General features: G+C 41.5%; 1 protein-coding gene across 4 annotated transcripts; it reads right to left on the reverse strand.

The window, feature by feature from the left end:
• Window positions 1-6,817: 6,817 nt before the first annotated feature.
• PCNP (PEST proteolytic signal containing nuclear protein) lies at window positions 6,818-21,020 on the reverse strand. Of its 4 annotated transcripts, none has more exons than XM_073306836.1 (6): window positions 20,801-21,019; window positions 15,863-15,922; window positions 13,335-13,503; window positions 11,482-11,556; window positions 9,085-9,140; window positions 6,818-7,851 (listed from the first exon to the last, which is right to left on the reverse strand). In XM_073306836.1, the coding sequence occupies exons 1-6, from the start codon at window positions 20,887-20,889 to the stop codon at window positions 7,725-7,727; spliced, it is 576 nt and encodes a 191-aa protein (XP_073162937.1). In that variant the 5' UTR covers window positions 20,890-21,019; the 3' UTR covers window positions 6,818-7,724. The 4 variants fall into 4 exon arrangements, with proteins under 4 accessions (XP_073162937.1, XP_073162927.1, XP_073162957.1 ...); XM_073306826.1 differs by having other exon boundaries at window positions 13,335-13,555; window positions 20,801-21,014; XM_073306856.1 differs by lacking the exon at window positions 15,863-15,922 and having other exon boundaries at window positions 20,801-21,020.
• Window positions 21,021-22,540: the final 1,520 nt, after the last annotated feature.

Genomic DNA, 22,540 nt, shown 5'->3' on the forward strand with positions numbered 1-22,540 from the left:
TTATTCTTTTAAGCAACTTTCTTTTCAGAAAAGCGCATTCCAGAATTATATTTTTTTTGTGGTATGTAGCCACAGAATTCATGTTTAATTGCAAACTACTGAAGGGGCTCAGTTACTGGATTGCAGTGAACAGCTCCAGTTTTACAATTCTGGATGGCCAGATCAACTCCTTCCTAGAGAGTTAGATCTGAAGAACATTAATCATAGCAATTTTTCATGCATTTGCGTTAAAGTCTCATGAGACCTTAAGGTCACTGGCTTTTTATTATGATGTGGTGGTCCCTTACTGCCCCCTACCCTTCATTTGAAAGGGGACTGCTTTATGTTCAAGATCTTTGCATATTTTACTTAATTCCAGGCTTTCTGCTATATAATTTATGAGGTAGGACCACGGCCTGCTCTCTCCCACCCAGTTGATTTCCCGGTTTCTTATGTATGTTGATAAGCATTCAGTGTGTTGGTAATTTTTGTTTTGACCAATAACTGAAATTGTAGAAGTTGTCTGGGTAAAAGCTGGAAGTTTCCACAGTTGGGAACTAGCCCCCCACAAAAGATGCAATAATGGCAGTGAATTTTGCTATCCAGCAAGCACTCAAGGGCTTTGGTTCGGAGGCAGAGAGGAGCAATCTGTTAGGCAACAGCAGAGACTAGTTCTGATTTGGAATGTGTTGGGGGGGAAGAGTGTGAATGGAGGTTTGAAACTTGTTCCATGCCCTGTTAATCCTTGACACCAATTAGCAGCATTCCCTCTCACCTTGATATGCCAGTATGTCCAACAATAGTGAACACTCGTATCATTTTGTTAATGATCAGTGATGAACTAGTTAAGATTGTCACTTAAATTGTCACCTACAGAGCAAACACCCAATTGAGATCCCACTTCTCTGTTGCATTATTTGTTTTCCTGCAGGTTCAGGCAGACATTGCTGCATCAGTTTATGTGCAATTCATATTTTGGTTTTCTTTGCACTCACAGTTGCTATAGACTTGCATTCTTTTATGGTTTGTCCATTATTATTCATAATAAACATTTATATTGCAGTAGTGCTTAGAGATCAGTGTGTAGTTTGTTAGTTGAGTAGGAGAACACTGAGTTACAGATTGCAATCAATATTACGTGCTAGTTTTACAATTACCTTAACATGAGGATGCCAGTAGCCTTTTCATACAACTGTTTGCACAACAGCAGTTGAAAGAACATCTACAGTGGGATTTGATTACACATGGATCTTAAATGCATTCATGTTCAGACTTGTACTACACGAAGCAAGGTAGACTCTTTGCAAATGAAACAACCCCTTTGTTCCCCTACCGATTTAGCTGATCCCCTCATAAGCAAACCCACTCAAAATAAATTTAAAAATTGTGGAACTAACATGATGTTTATCACCATCACATTGTTCACTCTGCTTGTGTATTTTATGCCTTCTCTCCTCCTGGGTCTGTCTTGTCTATTTAGACAATATTGTCACATTGTGAGAATAATCACTGGAATGACTTATCAAGAGTCATGGTGAATTCTCCATCACTGACAATTTTTAAATCAAGATTGGATGCTTTTCTAAAAGATACACTCTAGGAATCTTTGGAGGGATGTTAACGGCCTGAGTAATACAGGAGGTCAGATTAGATGACCACAATGGTCCTTTCTGGACTTGGACTATATGAAATTATGAATTGTTTCCTTGTACTTGCCTATCAGATGTCTTCTGTCTTAAACTGTAAGCTTTTTGAGGCTGGGACTGTCTTTCTGTGATGTGTGTTCAGCACCTAGCACAAGGGGGTCCTGGTCAGTGACTGGGGCTCCTATGTGCTACAGTAATACAAATCACCCAGTCTTATCTTCCTTATGCTATTGTTATCCAGGGGTAGAAGGAAATGCATAGAGAAGAATTTGAGATCAGGAAAGGAGTGAAGGATCTTGGGCAGGTGCCTGTTTTGGGGCAGAATCAATCATGGGGTAACCCTATCTGCAGAATTTAGGCATGAGAAGGGAGTTAACCCATAGTTGGTTAACTACTGTCTGCTCAGGAAATGTGCTAGATGAGGGATTCTCAACCTGGGGGTCTTTCTAGGAAGGCAGGGCAAGCCAGGCCAAATTTGAGTGAAAAGGGCATTGCACGTTGGCACTATTGTAGGAGGGTTGATCCAGTTTTTTTTAAAGCAGCTTAAGTGAGGCATAATTCAAAAAAGGTTGAGAACCTCTGTGCTAGATAATTTGTTCCTAGTAGGTGAAGGGCCATGGGAGTTGCACCAAGAGGATGGCACCATTTCAACAGCTTGATTCCTTCCTGACAGAGGGGAGGGAAAGGCACCCTGTTGCCTCTTCATAGAATAGAATACAGTGCAGCACTGTTCTTTGTCAGGACCTGGACTGTGGTTCCCTCCAAGTCCAAAGGAATAAAATAAGCACTGTGGATAAGGTTCTGGAAGCATCCTTGGGGGATTCCCCTCTCAGAAGCCATTCATCCAATTGCAGGTAAATACCTATTCCTTGCCATCTCAGGTGGGCAGCCATTACTGCCAGGTACTTTGTGAATACTCTCGGCAGGACTGTAGACAAGCTGAAAGAGTACTCTGTATGGGTAGTGGTTGTAGCTCACTGTAAATGTGTCCTGAAGATCAAGAGCTGCAAATTAATGCTAAACTGCTAGAGAACTGATGATTGAGGCTAGTGTTGCTAATCAATATGAATTACAATAAACTTTAGTCATCTCAAGTCTAGTAAACTCATTTCCTCTTTCTCTTTGGGATATAAGGAACTAGCAAGCATAGAACCCCCCCCCCCCTGAAGTGGTACTACTGTGGTTCTTAATTGATATAAGAAATCCACTTCTTCCCTCAGTTGTTTCATGAGATGGATCTGTGAAGAGGCACAGCAGGGTGGAGAGCAGGCTCTGGTGCCTGAAAAAAAATGGGATTGGGAGAAGGACGGTGGGATTGGCACACAGCTCTTGACTTGAATATCAAACCTCCTGATGGTAGAGAGGGACGGGGCTCTCTTGCAGAAGCAGCAAGACTTCTTAGAGGAGTAATAAACAGGTGGCTGTTGCTGATAGGAGGAAGTTCTGTCAGAAATGGCCCTAGTATCTAAATGGTTTTCTCCTCCTGGGAAGTGTAGCAATACCCAGCGCCCCCACTGTTGCCTATACTCAAGTTATATAATAGTTTATCTGTGCAAGAAGTCCATAGGTCTGGCCCTTGGAAGAGTGATCTTCAATGGTTGTTCGATTGAACAGATGTAACAAAGCTGCCCTCCTCATGGTGATGGATGTGGCTGTTGAATAGACTGCTGTATCAGGTTTTCAAGGACTGCGTGGAGGGAAGTTCTAGCTACTTACTAGTCCTGCCAAAATGATGGCTTTCACGCCAACCCCCACTTCCCCTGGTAGCTTTTCAATGAATGGGGATATTCTATTCAAGCTCAGTCATATTTAGTAAATATGGCTTGATAGTTGGCTATGTGCAGATAAAGAGACACCTAGAAATAGGCCTTTCTGCTTAAGAGGTCAAGGATCTTTGTCTTTTGAGTAGCTTTAGGGGGTCCTGTTTGTTTGGAAATCCTTTTTGAGGTAGTTGGTATCTTTCATTAGTGTTGAAGATATAGAGGCTGGAGTCTACCACAAGTTATCCTGAGGCTCTAGTACTCCACTTATTGGTATTGACAATCTGCCTGGGAGACTAGAATGCAGACTATTCAATTTTATGTGCTTTCTACAACCAATAATCCAAGGTCCATAATGTCCACCTTTCCTTGTAATTCCTGAAGGGAGTCTATTAGCAGGAAGTTGTATGGGAGAGGATGCCACTGCCTCATACACAATGAGGATGAAGAATAAATCCTTAGTTAGCTGGAAAGAGGTTAAGAAGAATTTCCTGTGGCCCATGACATCTTTTGATCCCTTCTGTTCTGGGAAGGGACTCAGTGGTAACAAGTTGCTCTTAGAGCAGAGGTGGTAGGTGGCTGTCTCAATGTAGTACTGGGATTCAAGGGCAAGCTCCCATTCAGTGCTGAACTCAGTCTGAAGATTGGGGACAACTGCCTGAAGGGGTAATAGACCTGTTCTCAGTACTAATGACAGTAACCTTGATCAGAGTCTTTATTTACAGAAGTGCTAAAAGAGCAGGATCTCTTGCAAGAGACATCCTCCTGGGTGAAATGAACATCTTTCTGAATTGCTCTAGAAGGTAGAGCTTTCACCAAGTGCCTCTTTGGTATCAGACAAAGCTGTGGGATGCACCCCTATCTGTGGGGCAACTGTTCCTATTTCAGCTAGTGGTTCCATGAAAGAGCTCAATTTCTTTTCACATTTAGCTTGAGTGAAGATCAGCTGTTACACCCAACACCATATACTAACCAATTTCCCTCCAATAAGAAACTTTCACACCAGAAGACTGCTTATCTGCTACATTTCAACACAGATTTTACCTAATGTGAAACAAGGGGTTTATCTGCCTCCTCCTTGACCCCCTTCTAGAGTGAGGTCGTATAATCTCCATGGCAGATGTCTGAAGCAAAGACTCAAGTTATAGGAGGATGACAGTCTATACTAACAAATCCATATGTGCCAAGTAAGTTAGTGTAATTGTCATCTTTCTTTAGGGTGTGAAGCTAAGAGACTTTAATAAAGTATGGGAAGCTATTAGGCAAAATAGATGGAAGTCAACTGGGCCTGTATTCTATCCAATAGTACCATTTCATTGCATCAAATTGTGAAGGGTTGTCCCTAAAGTAAACTACCTCCATTAAAAACCTACAGGCTGATGGCAGCCTTTTTTCTTGCTCTAAATTTTCATAGTTGATCTTGCAACATCTGACCTCAGCTCTATCCCATTTCTCTATAACATAACTTTTGAACACCTTTGATCAATTCTAAAATTTCAAGATATGTTCTAGGCATCAGTGACAATAACCCTATTGATTTTTGGGGACAACTGCACCCTCACAAGCTGGAAATGGAGGACACATGGAGCTGTTATCTGTTGATGGTATGTATTAACAGCTTGCACTATTACATGTTGATACCTTACATCAAAGAAGAAAAAACTCCTTTCTCAGCTGGGAGTTGAGCAGAGAGGTTACTTCCTTCCTTATATCCTGCCACATCAATCCTTGGTCCAGGTAGGGGAAGACTGAGCCCTGCTTTGAACAGTGGGATGGCTAGTGCCCTGGTGGAGAAAGGTATTTGGTAGGGGGGACAAATAAGCCAGATCAGGACAATGGAGAAGGCTGCTGTGGGGGAAAGAACAGGTCAAGGGGAAAGAGAAACCTTTACCATGAAGGGGAGAATGAGGGGGAGGGGAATGAAGGGACACAAGAAAATCCTGGTGTACACAAGAAGCTCTACCTACAGAAGCTATGAAGTATACACCTTGTTTAATTTCTTTTGACTACTACTCAGTGCCAACATATACTGTGGCCTAAAGACCGAACCTAAACCCTCTAAGTTTGAGACATACCTATTATGAAACACCTTCCACTGACTGACACAAACAACATCCTTTCTGGTTGGGCATAAGCCACAAGCAAGTTCAGGCAGGAATCTGAGCTATGTAGGTCAAGAGGTTTGAGGAGAGGGCTGAATGGAAATACTGGAAGCAGCAGAAGGAAATCTAGAGACAGGCAGAAGAACTTCCATGATGCTGGGGAAAAGCGCTAGCTGGAAAGAGGCTTGCAACCATGAGCAAAGGAAGTGTCTCCTCCCCTATTCAGGGAAACATGATTTTATATACATTCTTTGTAAACAAACAGGATTGCACCAAAGAAACAGCTGACACCATCAATTTCTCCTAACAGACAATGACCAAGACCCCAAATACTAACCAACCAATCATCATCAAGAAGGTAGCAGTTCTATGCACATTTCCACTGCTTTAGCAGGGGAGTTATTCTAGACAAGTGTAACCATGCATTAAATCTATTATGAGATAAAAGTAGGTGGTACAATTTAAGTGTCCCATTGTGTCTCCACTGCAGTCAACAAGAGTTTGTCACTAACTTCAATGAGGGGTAAGAGGCAAAAGTAGTTTAGAAGCATCACTTTTTTTTTTTTTTTTAAGTCCTTACATTCAGCCTTCAAAGAGTTTTATAAAACAATTTTTGCTATGAAAAAAGTATACTTTTTATGTTACATTTATAACAAAGCTTTTCAAGAAAATAATAGATACATGTATTCAATTGCATCAGACTTCAAATGAAAAGACTACACAATACAAAAATTTTAGAACTTACAAACTCAGGAGTCTAATTGGCCAGTACTTTTCTAACCTATAAAAGGTGCACTTTCTTCTCCACCAACTCTACTCAACTTTAGCATATGGAAAGGATTTAAGAGGAAAAGTAATTAAGGTGGATTCTGTTCATGAATATTCAATACACAAGTTTTACAACCAATTGCAAACAAGGATAACTTTACTCGCAGACACTATCAGGTAGGTTAGACTCCAAAAAAAATGTACTGTTAGATTTTTTTTTTTTAAAGACACAAATGTCCTCAATTTTTGAAATTAAATGAAAATAGCTTAATGGAATTTAGACAACCCTCACCATGTTTGAAATCCTAACAGAGCACTATACTAGTATATGAAATTCTGAAAATGAAGGTGATTAGTAATGTCATTGCTCAAACTAGGTGCAAAAAATTAATAGCCTAGTGAAATTTTTTTTTTTTTTTTAAGAACTGTTAGTCAGAAATATTAGTAATGCAGATAACAAATGTGTTTTGAAGCCACAAACATATTTTAGCATCGAGTATTTAAAAATGTCAAAATAAAAGGAAGCGCATCTTACTGCTTATAAGTACAAAAACTAAGTCTCTGAATTTTTGGTGTGCTTTTATTCCTTTTAGGCATAATAAAGGAAGACGTTTAAACCAAATATGATGTTTAAATAAATTACATACTTTCATCTTTTTGGTGGTGGCTCTTCTATATTGATAACTGCCTTAATATTTGCTTATTCATTTAATTCACAAGGAAATGCTAACAAGCACTACTTATACTACTGACTAAGGAGCACGCTGTAGTGAATATTCTTTAGAGACTGTATCTAATATACAGCTAAGACCACTTCCTTAGGATGAACTAGACCACAGATAGACTATTACACACTTTACAGAAAGTTTCAAAGGAAGATTAGAGCTAAAGCTACCATAGCACTCAGAGCAACACAATTCTTAGTTTGTGAAGAACAAAAAGTGACCAGAGGGGGAGGAAAAAAATTCAGGTTGTTAAGTTTTCTACTCTGTCTAAATTTATGTTCAAATTAATAGCCCAATAACACTTCTAGCACAAGGCACTGTTCCCTCTCTCTAACAGTGATCATAGGATCCATATGTTTCATCTGATATAAAGAGGGAGCTAGAAGCCAGAGTGCAGTAGCATTCAACATTAACCTGATTAAAGAGACAGTAACCTTTTTTGTCCACCTTAGTGTATGAGTTGCTGTGACCCAAAAAAAAAAAATTTAAAAAGTACCACTTCCAATTTCTTTATTTGTAACCTTTTGAAACTAATCACATAGAACTACAAAATTAGCAAATGCCTTGAAATCTGTATACAAAACATAAATTACCTCTAATTTCAAACTCAGTTATTATTGTACCACTCAATCCTTAGAAAAAGTGGCTCCAACACTAAATCTCAGACCATTCTTAAAAAAGGAAACTGTTCCTTTAATGTCACACCCTGCCCTCCCCCCACACCCGAATTTCAACAGGTATCATTTAGTCATCATCCTCAGGGACATTGCCAAGATGAGATTTAATGTTCCGTTCCCATAACTTCTGGTTGTCAGAAAACCCATGCTTTCCTTTGTTGAAAGAATTTGGTCCTGCTGAGGTTGGTGTATCTCTGCAAAAAGAAAAACAACAATTAGATGTGGAGATTAGTTTAATCAAATAGTTGGGAGAACTGGATGTGTGACTGGAATGTTTCAGCTTCACTTTGCTGTTTCATATCCAGCTTGTGTCAGGAGTGCCCAAAAGTTACAACTGTTGGTATGGCTCTTCAGGGGCTTCTTATGTGAAATGAGCTTAGTTCCCTCAGTTTGGTTTCCAGTGGATAGGTGTTTGTCACAAGAAGTCATCACAAGTGGCAGTGTTGTCACCTGTCCCCAGAATTGATCCCTCTAAAATCAGCATGAGACACCCGGGCAAGGGGGGGAGGGACAAGTACCACTGCTGCTGCCTGTGAAATACTAGCTCTCTGGATAAAAAAAAAAAAAACGCAGGATCCAGGCCTGTTAATTTTGCATCTTTCAATAATAAGCCGACAGACAATTTTTTTTTTTTTTTTTAAGAAATAAAATGTTAAACTGCTTTTAAAGTCTGAGACCCAAACTTAGTCATCATCTCTGGGTGCAACTTCACTGAAGACACCTCTGTTTATATTAGAGCCTAACTTGGCCCTCACTCTCTCAAAGTTGTAGCAGCCAGAAATTAAGTTTACAGATGCATCCAGAGAATGCAAAAACCATTATATACTCATATTTTCAGTAACAGTTAAGTCCCCATATGGAGAGATTATGCTGGTGTCTTAACGATAGCATACTAAAGTACTTCTTATGGGGAAAAATTCATTTTAAAAAACCCCATTCAACCCAAGCCCTTTTTTCCATATGCAGAGATTCAAGTTCTGAACAGACTACCCCAGTCTAGGAATATTTATACTGTGAAGGGTAAAACCAGATAGTCTGGGGTTGGGGAAATCTGGAGTTCGATAGAAGAAAAAAAAAAAAGACACAAGAGCAGAAGTAGTTTGCTTCTTTCAGTAACAACCACAAACTGCATCCAAAATTTGCATCCTGGAAGCAGAACCTCTCTTCCCACTCTGGCAAAGCTAAGGGGGTATTTAAATGGGTGCGTATCTGCAGGCCTGCATTCAGCCACAGCTGACACACAAGAGGAATTCCAGTTGATAACATCTCATTTCTGTAGAAAGTGACATTAAAGCTAACCTGTTTGCCCTTCATACATTTCTGGACCATATGCAGGACTTAATCTGAACTGTAGAAGGTCCATCCTCCCCACCCATTCAACTCCCTCCCACCCCTCCTTTGGAAGAATGAAGTTAAAGCTGATCTACCTTCCAATATTCTTCATGCGCATCTTTGCTTCTGGAGGCATTTCTTCTGGTTCACTCTAGTTAAAAAGAAAGAACATGGATATGAGGGCATAGTTAAACATTTTATTCTTCTCTGTTGAACATTCAGAAGCCAGACATGAAATGGAACTAACAATCTCTCAGGAAAGTTTTAGAGCACACAGTGCCTCTAGTCTATAAAGCCAAAAATAGGGGTAAAGAAGTTTGCATGTGATAAGTAGATCCACACTATAGAGAAAGACCTTTCAAATTCAGTAAGATGCCAGCAAATATGCAGTACAATTTATCAGCGGCTACCATTTTGGCAGCATGAGTTAATCACCTTCAACCATTTGCCTTCTAGGGCAGACTTACCCATCATATCATAATGTGTCACCATGACACCCCAGAAGCTGTCTCATGACCTTTTAACATTCTGCAAGTGTAGGACATTAACAAGTGGCAATGCCTCACTAACATCAGGAAAATCTTGGGAGAGGAATGGTACTGATGTCAACCCTAAGGACTTCTTTCCTGTGTGTTGTCTCTTCTACCTCCACTCTCCCAATTTTCCTTCTTTTTTTCCCCCTTCTCCTTTGTGCTCACAAGGTCTGCAGCAATCACAGCCATTACCACATATCATTCATCCAAGGTTTTTCTAAACCATCCTATTACCAATCGAAGTATTAAACAGGTTATTTAGCATTTCACACATGGAAGAGGGCCCGATGGGAAATGGACTGGCAATTGAAAAGCACTTGTGCAACGTGTGCAGAAATAAACTACTTAGCTTCATTTATCTCTTTACAAGCCAAGCCAACTTTTGTATCCAGCTTTATGTATAAAACAGTATTTTGTGACAGAGAAGCATGGCAGGAGCAACTGAATCAGAAGTGTGGTAGTCAGGCTTATCTATGGTAGTCACTCAAGCAAAACACTCAAGATATACTAGGATTTGTCTCAAAGGAATGCATGGCCATGGTATAGATCAGTGAAGAACTGTACCATCAAGTACTCTAAATTACCCATCTTTTATTAAACTTAAAATGGAACACATTAAATAAAATATTACGTGTCATTCACTACACTGTAGATCTAGCCCATACCTGAATGTCTCAGCAGTATTTAGATTCAGTACACAACAGGAGGAAGACAATTACATTAAAAACCACAAAAAGAGGGAGTATCTATTTGCCTCTCTCCTCCCTCTCACTCCAAGGAACATTGGCAGCACTTGGTGAGTTACAGAAAACAAATGTTGAGGAGTCAGGACCTCCTGAACAAACAGTCAGCTCTAAAGCAACCACATTGCCCTGTCTGTCTGATTAACCCCATTTTAAAGTCTTAAATTTGTGTGACCAATATGCCTGTTCAAATGTATCCCCTACCCCCTCTTCCTTAATACACTATGGAGACCCATTGGTCCTGCTGAGGAATGGAAACTCTTTTTGCATCTCACACTTGCAGTCTTGTGTTGCTGCCAACTCTGCTGAGGCCAAACCTCTCCATGCCCTTTCCCAATTAGCTGAATTGTTTACCACCACATTATTGCACTTCACTGGGGGGAGCATCATTTCTTTTCAGTTACTCTAGCCCCCCATCAAACCCATAGACAGAAAGCAACACTGAGAATTTGAACTAGTTTCCAGCAGGGCAATCTGGAGATCTGGGCTCAAGTTCCCTAAGTGAAAATGAGATTACTGGTCTCTTTTCTAGTGAAATTTTATTAACATTTCTAATTATCGCATATATTGACCTTTGTCAGTTAACTGCTCATATATTTTTATGTATATGCTTTGCAGCTTGTGTAAAGTGGGGGTGCTTAAGCAGTTGTGCAAAAGCCTTGAAAGAATGTGGATTAATTGGAAAGATTGGTCCTGGAAGGTAACTTATAAAAGTCTGAAGAAAAGACCCCAATTATCAGGAATGGTGCTAACTGGTTTTAGCACAGAGCAGTGTTAAAGTCATGTAGGTTCTGATAATAATTTATTTTTAATTACATTATTTAACAATTTCATTGCTAATATCTGCTGTCCGGTGTCAGAGCCAGCCAAGCACCCGAGGTTTAGTCCTGTTGTAAGTATCTGACCAGTGCTTATAACAGCATGTTACTATATGGGTGTGATGATTTCTTAGGTGTGTAAGGCCCATTTGAAGTGTCCCTATAAGCACCATTCAACCTTTAGATTTAATCAAGGAATTTATGGTTGAATTGGTTTTGTGGTGGTATTCTGTATTACTGAAAATAAAAAATTCCAACAACATGTTTAAGGGAAACACTGGATCAGTTCCTAATTATAGTGCACTGACATTTTTGTGGAGAAGCTTACAGAGTACCTACTCATACTGCCTAACTCTAACCAGCACTAACTGTTCCCCTCTGAAGTGGTATTTACTTACATCATCATCTTCATTGAAAACTGCTGCTACAGAAAGGGTTTTTGGAGCAAGGGTGGGAGCAGGCTCTTTAGGTTTCTGAAATAGATTGAAAACACACCAAATGAAATCAGACAGGTCTGCTTACTTGACTAGGATCCATTTAACCTTTCAAAAGACTTTTTAAAAATGGAATTCATTAAACATCTTTAAAAAATTACTTCAATTTCAGTGAAGACATGCATAAGTTAATTTCTAACTGGCTAAACTAAAAGTCAAGGTAGTTCTCTGAAGTAGACAGAAAATAGTTTTCCAGTAACAGGACAAGGGAGCATCTGTCCCTTTGGGCAAGATGTTTTCTGATGAACTAGTCCGATCCTCCCAGATTTCAATTCCCTACAAGCAAGTATTAGTTTTTTTGCAAACATGCATATTACAGTGGCACGTGGCTACTGGTGCATGACATGGGAAATTAAATCAGAATCTGAGCAGCTTGTGACAACTATGTCTCAAAAATAACACACGCAGGATTGGGCCATATCCCCATCTGTTCTTTATTCTTGAAGCCACACTGGAGTATTTAAGTCTGTCAACTGCAAGAGGCTGAGCATGTTTGTCTTTTTGTACTTTAACAGATCTTAGAATTCTTCTTGATTGAACAATCGAATGCTTTTTAACTAATGTTTCCAATTCAGAAGCAGAAGGTAACATCAGACTGTTTCATACAGGGGGTCTTTGTTGGAAAAAGCTCAATTTACACTTCCCAGACAGACACCTTCCTCTACTCAAAACATATCCAGCCATCAAAATCTGAGACATTTTTGTACTCTGTATAATGCAAAAGGAATCAAAATTAATGACTCCAAAGAAAAATAAGATGACAATGTTTAAACTGCTGGTAATAACTTTGATTTCCATAGCATCATCCTGCTCTAGTGCACAATGCTTCCTCACTTCTGTAGTATTATGGAGACATTCTGCATACATTTACACTCTGTGGTCATACATACAGTAGTGGGTATTGGGGAGGAACAGGATTAGGCTCAGTGAGTCAATGCAGCCACATCTATTCATTATTCTACCTGTAAGGAACAATTGCTGCTAAGAAGTTTATCTTCCCTAGAGGTATTAACACAGACCACTAGGATAGGCCAGAGGGCAGGGAAAAAATAATGATCCCAAATTTCGATGCAAACGTAGCTGAATCACTGAGCTAGAAATCCTAAGAGCCAATTGAACTTACTAGTGGCTCAAAAGGCATCTTTCTCAATTTTTCAAGGACTGTGTTTACCTTATTGTGTATGTTCTAAAATGTTTTTTGTTTTGTTTTTCTGATTTGAAAGCAACATGCCCTTAGAAAAACACCCTACTGAGCAATCTTTTGCTGCTGGTTTGTAAAATGCTGACATTGTACCTACAGAGTTCTTGAGGAATAGAGATTGAACTGAACCTATTTAGAGATTTACAATGGACACTTCACTGTGGTATTTGAGAACTGTGTAAGAATTACATTTATAAACAAGCATATGCTTGCCTGTCCCAGAATAGTGAACAATGAACATTGAGCATTGAAGCTTTCAGCACTGCTTCAGCAAGCTACTCCAGGCTTAGATCGTAGAGAATTATTTCAGATATTCAAGGACAATTTAGAGTTAATTTTGTCCCATTATTCTTCCTCTCTCTTGGACAACTCTGAACAATTCTCACTGGTGTTATACCCTTAAAATACTTACTAGAACAAAAGGATAGGCCCCACAACACTTCCCCACATGTCAACTTCAATATTTTTAATCAACCTACCCACATTAAGTTTCAAGAAAATACTCTCTCGGTGTTAGGTTTCCTTTAAAAATAAACCAAACATTCAAACAACTTACATTTGCTCCAAGTTTGATGGATATCACAGGTGCCTTCTTTGTTGTCTGACTGCCTATGGCAAATCCAAACTTGGACATTTTGGCAGGAGCAGGCTTTGTGGTGAAATCTTCAGCTTCTTCATCAGCTACCCGTTTCTCTGCACTGCGACTCGAACTTTCCCCTCCATTACTGGAAGAAACAGTCTTAGTTTTCACAGGTTTTTCTGCCTCTTCTTCAGGTCCTGGTGAAGTCGAAACAACTTACCAAGATGAGCTATTTTTACTGAGCAGATTGTTGGGAGCAGCAACCTCATAAAGCATTGTTATGGGGAGGGTACTTACAGTGCCAGCAGTCTCCACCACTGCTGCATATACAGCAGACAGCATGTAAAGACAAACAGTGAAAGAAACTGCAAGCACTTAACTAAAATAGTACAAAAAAAGTCTTTATATATACAAAAGTCTGAAAAAGCATTGAAGCATCAGATCACTGTTAATATGGGACTGTAAATTTATCTAGACAGTTACATTTAATTTTTTTTAACAGTCTTCTGGGGTCTAGGTTGCACAAGTTAACATTTCACATTTGGAGTCCCAGTTTCAAACCTAGTGTACACAATTTAAGATTAGACACATTAGATTTATTTACATAAAAAATGCCCATGTTAGTCTATACATAGGCTCCCTTAGCAGATCATTAAAACCATACAAGTAGTTGAGACTGGTAGTCTTAACTTAATTTCTAATCACTCCTTGTCTACATCCCTCAATTCAATATAACTGACTGATTCTGTTTCAGGAGGAAATCAGCACCAGAATTGCTAACTGAAGCAAAGTGCTTTTGAGAAACTTGTATCACGCCTGGGTTTGCAAACTCATGGGAAATGCCCTTTTCCTGTGAAAATGACCCATCCAGCACAACACTCCCATCAAACCTGTGCTCATATACAGAGCTCCCTCAGCCACACCAAGTGAAAAAAATGGTACTCGGAAGTTTCACTACGCTCCTGGAGTTGGTGGAACAGTACACACATGGGCACAGCTTGCTCCTCTGCTGCCACAAAAGCAGGGAGAAAAAACTGATAGAGAATGGACAGAAAAGGAGGGAGTTCACATCAGTGGTCTGAGGACAATATTACCATGTTTGGGACCCAACTACGTCCCTTGCTAAGAGGGAAAGCAGGGGATGGGAGCACCACACAGGCAGCAAATTCAGACCTTAAGGGAAGGGTCTGCTTTGCACTGGCCACTAGCAACTGTCAGCAACCATGTGGAAAAAACAGCAGTTCAAAACTGGGGATGATTACCAAGATTGTAGCCTTAGGGCAAAGAAACAAAATCCAGAGAAACAGAGGGGCTAGAGAAACAGGGAAATCTGTGAAAGGGGAAGTCATACTCTGTTTTAGCATAACAGAAGTCTTTAAATACATATTTAAATCTTAAATATGATGCCTCCATAATACAGCACCACTATTTTTCCTAAGTATGGATGCATGGTGCCCTCTCTACCCATCCCCATCCTCAATCTATAGTAACTTCATTTAACATTGTAGTTATGTTCCTGAAAAATGAGACTTTAAGAGAAACAATGTTAAGTAAATCCAATTTCCCCATAAGAATTAATGTAAATGGGGGGGTTTCGGTTCCAGGGAAATATTTTTCACCAGACAAATAAATATACACACACACACACACACCCCCAGTATAAGTTATAAACAAACAATTTAATACTATACACAGCAATGATGATTGTGAAGCTTGGTTGAGGTGGTCAAGTCAGAGGGTGGAATATTTCCCAGGGGATGCCTTACCGCTAAATGATGAACTAACACTCGGCTGAGCCCTCAAGGGTTAACACATTGTTGTTAATGTAGCCTCACACTCTACAAGGCAGAACAAATGGAGGGAGGGGAGACAGCATGGCAGACAGAGAAACACACCGTGTGTGTGTGTGTGTGTGTGTGTGTGTGAGAGAGAGAGAGACACAGACAGACAGGTACACATTGCCCTTTTAATTACATTGACTTTTAAAGTAGCTCAGCAAGTTAGGACCGCAGCTGCTCCCAGCAAGCTCCCTGAGCCCTGTCATGTCATGTCCCCCCGCTTACCCCATCTCTATAGAGTGGGGCGGAGGACAGGAGCAGGGAGAAGCCTTGACATTAGCGCGCCACCGGCCCCCCCCCTCCCCCCGCTCAGCAAGCAGGAGGCTCCCTGGAGCAGCTCCAAGGCAGAGGGCAGGAGCAGCATATGGCAGTTGGGGGAGGGACAGCTGAACTTCCTGGCAATTGATAGCCTGCTGGGCGGCTGCGGCACAGGGAACTTAGAGGAGCGGGAAATTGATAGGGTGGCTGCTGGTCCACCCTGGTTCCAAGCCCCCACCAGCTAGCTGCAATGGGCTGCTCTTTCTGCAAGCAGTAGACAAAGCAGGCAGCTGCCAAATAACGTTATAAGGGAGCATTGCGCAACTTTAAACGAGCATGTTCTCTAATCAGCAACATAACAACAAAACAACGTTAACCGGGACGATTTTAAGGGAGGAGTTACTGTACCTATAATTTCCTGCCATGCTTTCCAAGTCATACAAACTGCCTGTCCATGATGTTTCTTGACTGGGGAGCAAAATATATTGTTAACTCACTGTTTCAGTCAGCAAAACAACAATAACTAGATGCAACCAACTTAGAACAGTTATTTTACCCTTGGGAGCATAATAGACAGTGAAACTGACTAGGAGCTCAATGGTAATTAGTTTCACTATCCATGAGCAATGCAAGTCTGTGCTGCTACCCAGCTTGACTTAGGAAGAGAGAAATAAAAGTGGGGGTAAGGAAAGAATAAAGTTACGGACAAGTGAGACAGAATCAAGAGGAAGAAGGAGACATGAAAAAGTTAATTAGGAACAGCAATGTTCCTAGTTCTAATGCTAGTAATTCCATCTGACACTTCTGAATGCACATTACAGAGCAATTTTTCTAAGTGTACCTTAAAGTAGCTCTAAGTGCAAGACTAGTCTTTCATGTAATCATCCAAAGTTTTAATTCCTAACTTTAGAAAATGGTAGTTTAGGATAGGGCATATTTAATCCAAAATGTTTCAGGCAGAGAAACATCACTGTACTTGGAATATGTTGTCTTGCCAATGGAACATAAATAACCCTTTCTTAAAATGCTGAAAGATATATTTCTCTAATGATGATCACAGCAACAAGAATGTCTTGTCACAAAGTTTACTATACAGCCCCACTGTCTAATTAAGCTTAAGTTCAATCAGTAAAGTGTGGAAGTTCAGAAGCCAGTTTTAGCAACTACACTCAGAGGTCCAAACTGGAAGGAAGGGAAGGCCTGGGAATCTCAAAATGTAAATTCAAAAATGGGTTATTCTGAGAGAAAACCCTTGCTGGCTTGCAGGCTAGGGAATCACCAAGAGAAGGAATGAGGCTAATGAGCCAACAGGATTTTATATTATTGCTTTAAAACAAAACAAAAAAAAAAACAACACATTTTCCCAGTCAGCAGTCTGGCCAACTCATTCTCTACTTTGTGGTATTTTATTTTCTTCTCTTTCATTCCTCATTTTAGAATTTTTTCTTGCTTTACCTGAAGGAACAGAAACTGAGGCAGTGTGTTTATTGACAAGCAGCTTGTAAATTTTGACTACAAGAGCAAAACAGAGCGATGTGTGTATGCATGGAAGAGCCTGAGGAATAACTGAAGAGTGATTATGCAGATCGGACACCCTCAATAAGAGGGCTGGGAAGTACACAACTAAGAAAAAAAATGTAGTTATGCATCAGTAAGTATAACATGCTTGCACTCAGACTGGCTAAGAATTGAATTTCTGGCAATTATGTATTTGAATTGATAATGCAGTATTTAAGTAGTTGGCCAAAGCTGGATTATAGTTTTATTAATATTTCAAGATTAGCCAAAAATTAATTACCTAAACTGGAAGTTTAGACAAGACTGACAAGTCTTCTCTGAATCTATTCCTGGAACAGTACAGATTGTTCGTTGGCAAGGAAATTACAAGTGAACTGGAATCTCAATCATTTCAAGAGACCCTCTCACAGGTGCCCATATGTAACAAGTTTCAGGTAACTGATAAATGGGGCAAGCAGAGATGGGTTTAGAGCTTAGTTCCTGTTCTGAAATTGTGTGCACCAATCTTTGTTAAGAATGTAGGACTTGATTCTACTGAAAATCTTGCAGAAATCAGATGAGCTTGCATAACCATGCAAAGTAATCAATTTCCGAAGAGATGCAGCAATATGTGCTGAATATCAGAGGAACAAGACAAAGCCCTTTATGTAAGTGCTGCACTAAAATTCTATATGCAGTAAGGTTAGACAATAAACGGATCCCAAGGTTAGAACCACTATAACATTACACACGTTATGCATAACATTAGTATTGAATAGGAAAAGTGTATGATGATGATTTTCAAGACTTTAAAGCCACTTGTGTGTCCCCCACATTCTCCTATTCTCTCTCCCACCCTTCTCTTTCTGAAAATCACTAGCCTCTATCACCACCATTCTTTGTGCCTCTCACGCCCCGCCACTCTGAGCTAAGCAAGATTATATTTTTATAGAAATTAACGTTCTTCCTATAGAAGCCCCAATATATTGCATTTTTTAAGGCTTTCTTCTGCAAGAATTTCTAAGCACTTCCCTATTAAGCCATAGGGAGCCAAATTATGTATTTTAAGGCTAGATTTAAACCTTTCTAGAGCTCCAAACACTATAAGAAGGAAGTACAGTACAGAGACTGGGGAAGCTCTTAGTAGGAACATGTTTCATCAGTGTATCAGTTATGCCTTTCTAGAGTATGATTTTTACAAAGGGAGATGAGCTTACTCATTCAGAAAGGGCAAAAAAAAAAGACTCTACCCAGACCAGACATTTGCTTTTATGGAACAACTAAATCATTATCTTTAAAAAACATTAATGGCAAACCTGAAATACTGATAACTAAAAGCTGAACTCTAACTACTGCACTCAAGGAGCAGATGAGTCTTGTCCTCTTTTTACTTTCAACAATTGAGTCTTCTCTTTCCCAAAATTGGCTTCCAGGACAGCCTGTGGAGGTGGTGTGAACATAGCTACATTTAAGACCAGTAGCGGAGTGCTAGCAGCAAAAGTTTCCCTACAGAAACTTCACTTGCCTGATGAGCTGCAAAACGTTTAAAGCGGCCCAGTGAAAATTTCCCTTAAGTACTCTGTTTCTGTAGGTAATAAGAAATCTAGATACTAGTCTTCTCTTTGCAAAGCTGTTCTTGAATTAGGTTTACCAACTGTTCTCAAGTGGAATTTTTTAGCCTCTCTCTAAGCCCCACAGTGCATTTGGGTTTTTGTGCTTTCATATTCTTTTTTCTAATGTCAACCAGATCATATTCCACCTCTCTTTTCTACCTCCCATAAGCATCACTGCTATTTTCATAACTACCCAGACCTGTGCTCTGTATTTAGGTCATAGCTAGATGGAGGAGCGTTGCTTCAAGGAAGAACTACTCACTTGCAAGTCAACAAGGACATATAAGTGAGCAGTTTTCACTCTCTTTTCTGTGTAGGTTGTGCATCTGATAAACAGGACTGGCAACGATGCTAATTTTATAGCTTCTCAAGTTTCTGCATTGCTCATTCAATAGATCTCTTGCCTCTGGGCAAGGTTGAGAGTTCCGGACCCCAGTGTAGGACTTAAGAGTCACATCAGAACAAGAGCACTTCCCACCTATGTTCATTTTGGAAAGCCTTCAGCAACTCAGGAAAAAATTCAAGATTTCATATCAGTTTCTAAACAGCAAGGAATAACTCCAGTGTCTTGGCCAACCTTCCACTTTAATTAAAATAATGTTCTACTGTCCACGGTTGTGTGTGGGCCACTGAAGACTGCATGTCTGCAAAACGAGTCAGTCACTGAATTACTAGCATCTAATTTACTGTTTCCTACAGCACTGAGGTTTAAGGAGCTACACAAAACCAAATGTTTTTGTACAGATAAGTAACTGTATAGAGGACTAAAATGACACTACTTATGTGCCTATCTGAAGATATTCTCACTTGTCAAGCCTGTTTTAATTAGTTTAAAGCCTTCATTTAATTGCTAGAGAGTGGCCCCATCTGAAGTCCCAATGAGTTATGTTTAAACCAAAAAGGTGGAAAGGGTCAGCCTTTGGCTTGGCAAATATACCATTACCGCCAGGTGGAAGATGAGGGGGGGAAAACATTCAGTTTTCCAAGACAATGGACAATAAATGATATGCTGGTAGATTCTAATAGCAGACTCAAACAACATTAACCTCATTTTCACTTTATATACACAAAAAGATCTTGTAAACTGCTACCAAAAGAGTATAATGTTTGAAGTGGTGTGTAAGGAAAATTATAGTTTACTGAGAACTGTAGAGGCACCATATAACCATAAAATAAGCTGAACCTTAAGAGGTAGAGGTATTGTAGATCCTTTGGAGCTACAATATACATTATTTCTCTCAATATTTGGTAGAGCTACTCATTGGGCAGTTTGGTAACAAAATATATGTATTTGTTTATGCAAATTAATCTACTGGATACCTTAACTTAAAAAAAAATAAGAATCAGGGAATATGACAAAAAAATTGACATCCCTGGACAATACTAAGCCCAATCCTGCAGTCTTCATCCAGGCAAGATCCCCACTGAACGACAGGAGCTTTACCCAACTAAGCACTGCAGGATCAAGTCCTCCAACTTTAAAGATCAAGTTTAACTACTCGGTACAATCCAGTAAGAGTGGACCACACCGAGTTAATGACTAGACTGCCATTTTTCCTCTGATTCAAGTAGCCAAACCCCCACCCCCAAAAAAAACCTATGCCATGAGACATAACTTCAAAGATGGGGGTAGCAAATTTACTGAGATCAAGCTCTCTATCAGGCTGGCCTAGTGGTCTCAAGGCATCACAGGAAGACAACCCCTCTCCCTGGTGCCCCTCCCCAGCATAGGTGCTGGAACGAAGGGTGCGGGTGGGAAATGGTTCCTGTCACATACAGGGTTTACAGTGCGCTTCAATAGCTCTCAGCACCCCCGCTGCACAATTTATCCCTGCTCCCCAGCCGTACAGCTCCAGGCCTGAGCAGGTCGGTCCCGGTCAGCGCAGGTGACACCCCCACGCTCCTGCGGCCAGCGACCGCCGAGCCCGGGCCCCGCATTTCCCTCGCTAGGCATGAAGCCATCCAGCCAGGGCGGGCCGGTGACTCACCCCAAGCGGCCAACCGCCCGCGGGCCGCACTGAAGCCACCCGGAGCCAGACACGGCTCCCTGGCTCCGCAGCTGGGCAGGCGGCCGGACTCTGAGCAGCCGGAGACCGCGCCCCGGGCCCCCCCGCCTGGGCCCTTCCCCGCCTCCCCAGAGGACCCCGCCCGGGTCCCCTCCCCTCCCCTTGCCCGCCCTCGGGTCCCCCATGCGCGGGGAAGGGGGGATATGGGGTGAGCGGCGCTGCGTGTTCACCTCCGTCTGCCTGCGGCTGCGTCGGCTTCTCCTCTCCCGCTTTGCTGTCCGCCATTTTCCCCCACCGCCTCCCCCCGGCTCCTGAGCATGCGCGTTAGCCTGCTTTAGTTCTCCCGCTCCCTCCCTGCCATACAGGAGAGGCGGCGGCCGCAGAACCTAGAGAAAGAACTCGCCCCCCTGTGGCTAGGAGTGACGAAGACGGAAACGGTCAGCGCGTCACATGTCTCAGGGCAGCGGCGCTTCCGTTTATGCAGCCAGACGCTCCTCGACGCAGGGCAAGCTGACTTCCGCTGCGTATGTGACCGCCGCAGAGGAACGCAGAAAGCAATAAGCCGCTCTCTGATTGGTCAGGAGGAATGGCTCCGTCCTAACCAATCAGGGTGCCACTTGGGCATGGTTGGTGATGAGCACTGGAGATTTAAAGGGCCAGGAGAGGAGGTAATCTCTCATCCCCCTTAACATAGGTTTTTCTACCCCAGTGGGCTGGGAGGTGGGGGACAGACAGAGAGCGACACACACGGTGCCCCACATAATGGCAGGACAATGTGGAGCGAATACACGTCATATGAGAGCCTCGCTGCTGCACCATCAGCCCTCCATTCGAGGCTGATCTCTACCACAGGTTTGCATGTGGGTCCCTTCCTGGACCCACAGATCCGCCTGCACTTGGTACAGACACAGGTCAGGCCGGGCCTGGCCGCCACTGCTCCAGAGTGAGCTGACCCAAAGCCCAGTGACGTCAGTGGACAGACCATGGGTTTGAGATCAGGCCCACCATCTGATGCTGAACCTTTGAGCCCTGAGAGAGGAGAGTCCTTTTGCTCAGACAGACAGGAACAACTCACAGCTTTGAAAACAGAAGTCCCAGGTTCAGTCTCTGCTACCAATGACACGGCCAGGAGCATGCTGTTACAAGGGATTGCAAACAGGAAGAACTGCACTACTGTTGGTTTCAGAGTAACAGCCGTGTCAGTCTGTATTCGCAAAAAGAAAAGGAGGACTTGTGGCACCTTAGAGACTAACCAATTTATTTGAGCATAAGCTTTCGTGAGCTACAGCTCACTTCATCAGATGCATACTGTGGAAAATACAGAAGATGTTTTTATATACACAGACCATGAAAAAATGGGTGTTTATCACTACAAAAGGTTTTCTCTCCTCCCACCCCATTCTCCTGCTGGTAATAGCTTATCTAAAGTGATCGCTCTCCTTACAATGTGTATGATAATCAAGGTGGGCCTATTGTTGGGTGTTGTAGCTACATTGATCCCAGGATATTACAGAGACAATCTTCATATTACCTCATAGAATCTCAGGGTTGGAAGGGGCCTCAGGAGGTCATCTAGTCCAACCCCCTGCTCAAAGCAGAGCCAATCCCCAATTTTTGCCCCAGATCCCTAAATGGCCCCCTCAAGGATTGAACTCACAACTGTGGGTTTAGCAGGCCAATGCTCATCCACCTTGCCTCTCTATGAATCTGTGACGCTTGGGACAAGCTTCCCTGTCCCCACTCCGTCCAGACCCCACTGCTGGTGGCTGACCCACATATACAGTTTCATGAGCTGGCTGACAACTGAATCTTTTAGCTTAGGCAGAAGGTCCACAATCCTGAGGTCCCAGATTTAATCCCTGATGATGATGTTGTAGGGCCAGGTGAAGCATTTCTGCTTGTATATATTCTATTCCTGTTTTCATTTTTAAATGTAGAGCTAAACTAAAAGGACTATCACTTTCAAATCT

The sequence above is a fragment of the Lepidochelys kempii genome, chromosome 1 (assembly GCF_965140265.1).
Source record: "Lepidochelys kempii isolate rLepKem1 chromosome 1, rLepKem1.hap2, whole genome shotgun sequence".
Lineage (NCBI taxonomy): Eukaryota > Metazoa > Chordata > Testudines > Cheloniidae > Lepidochelys > Lepidochelys kempii.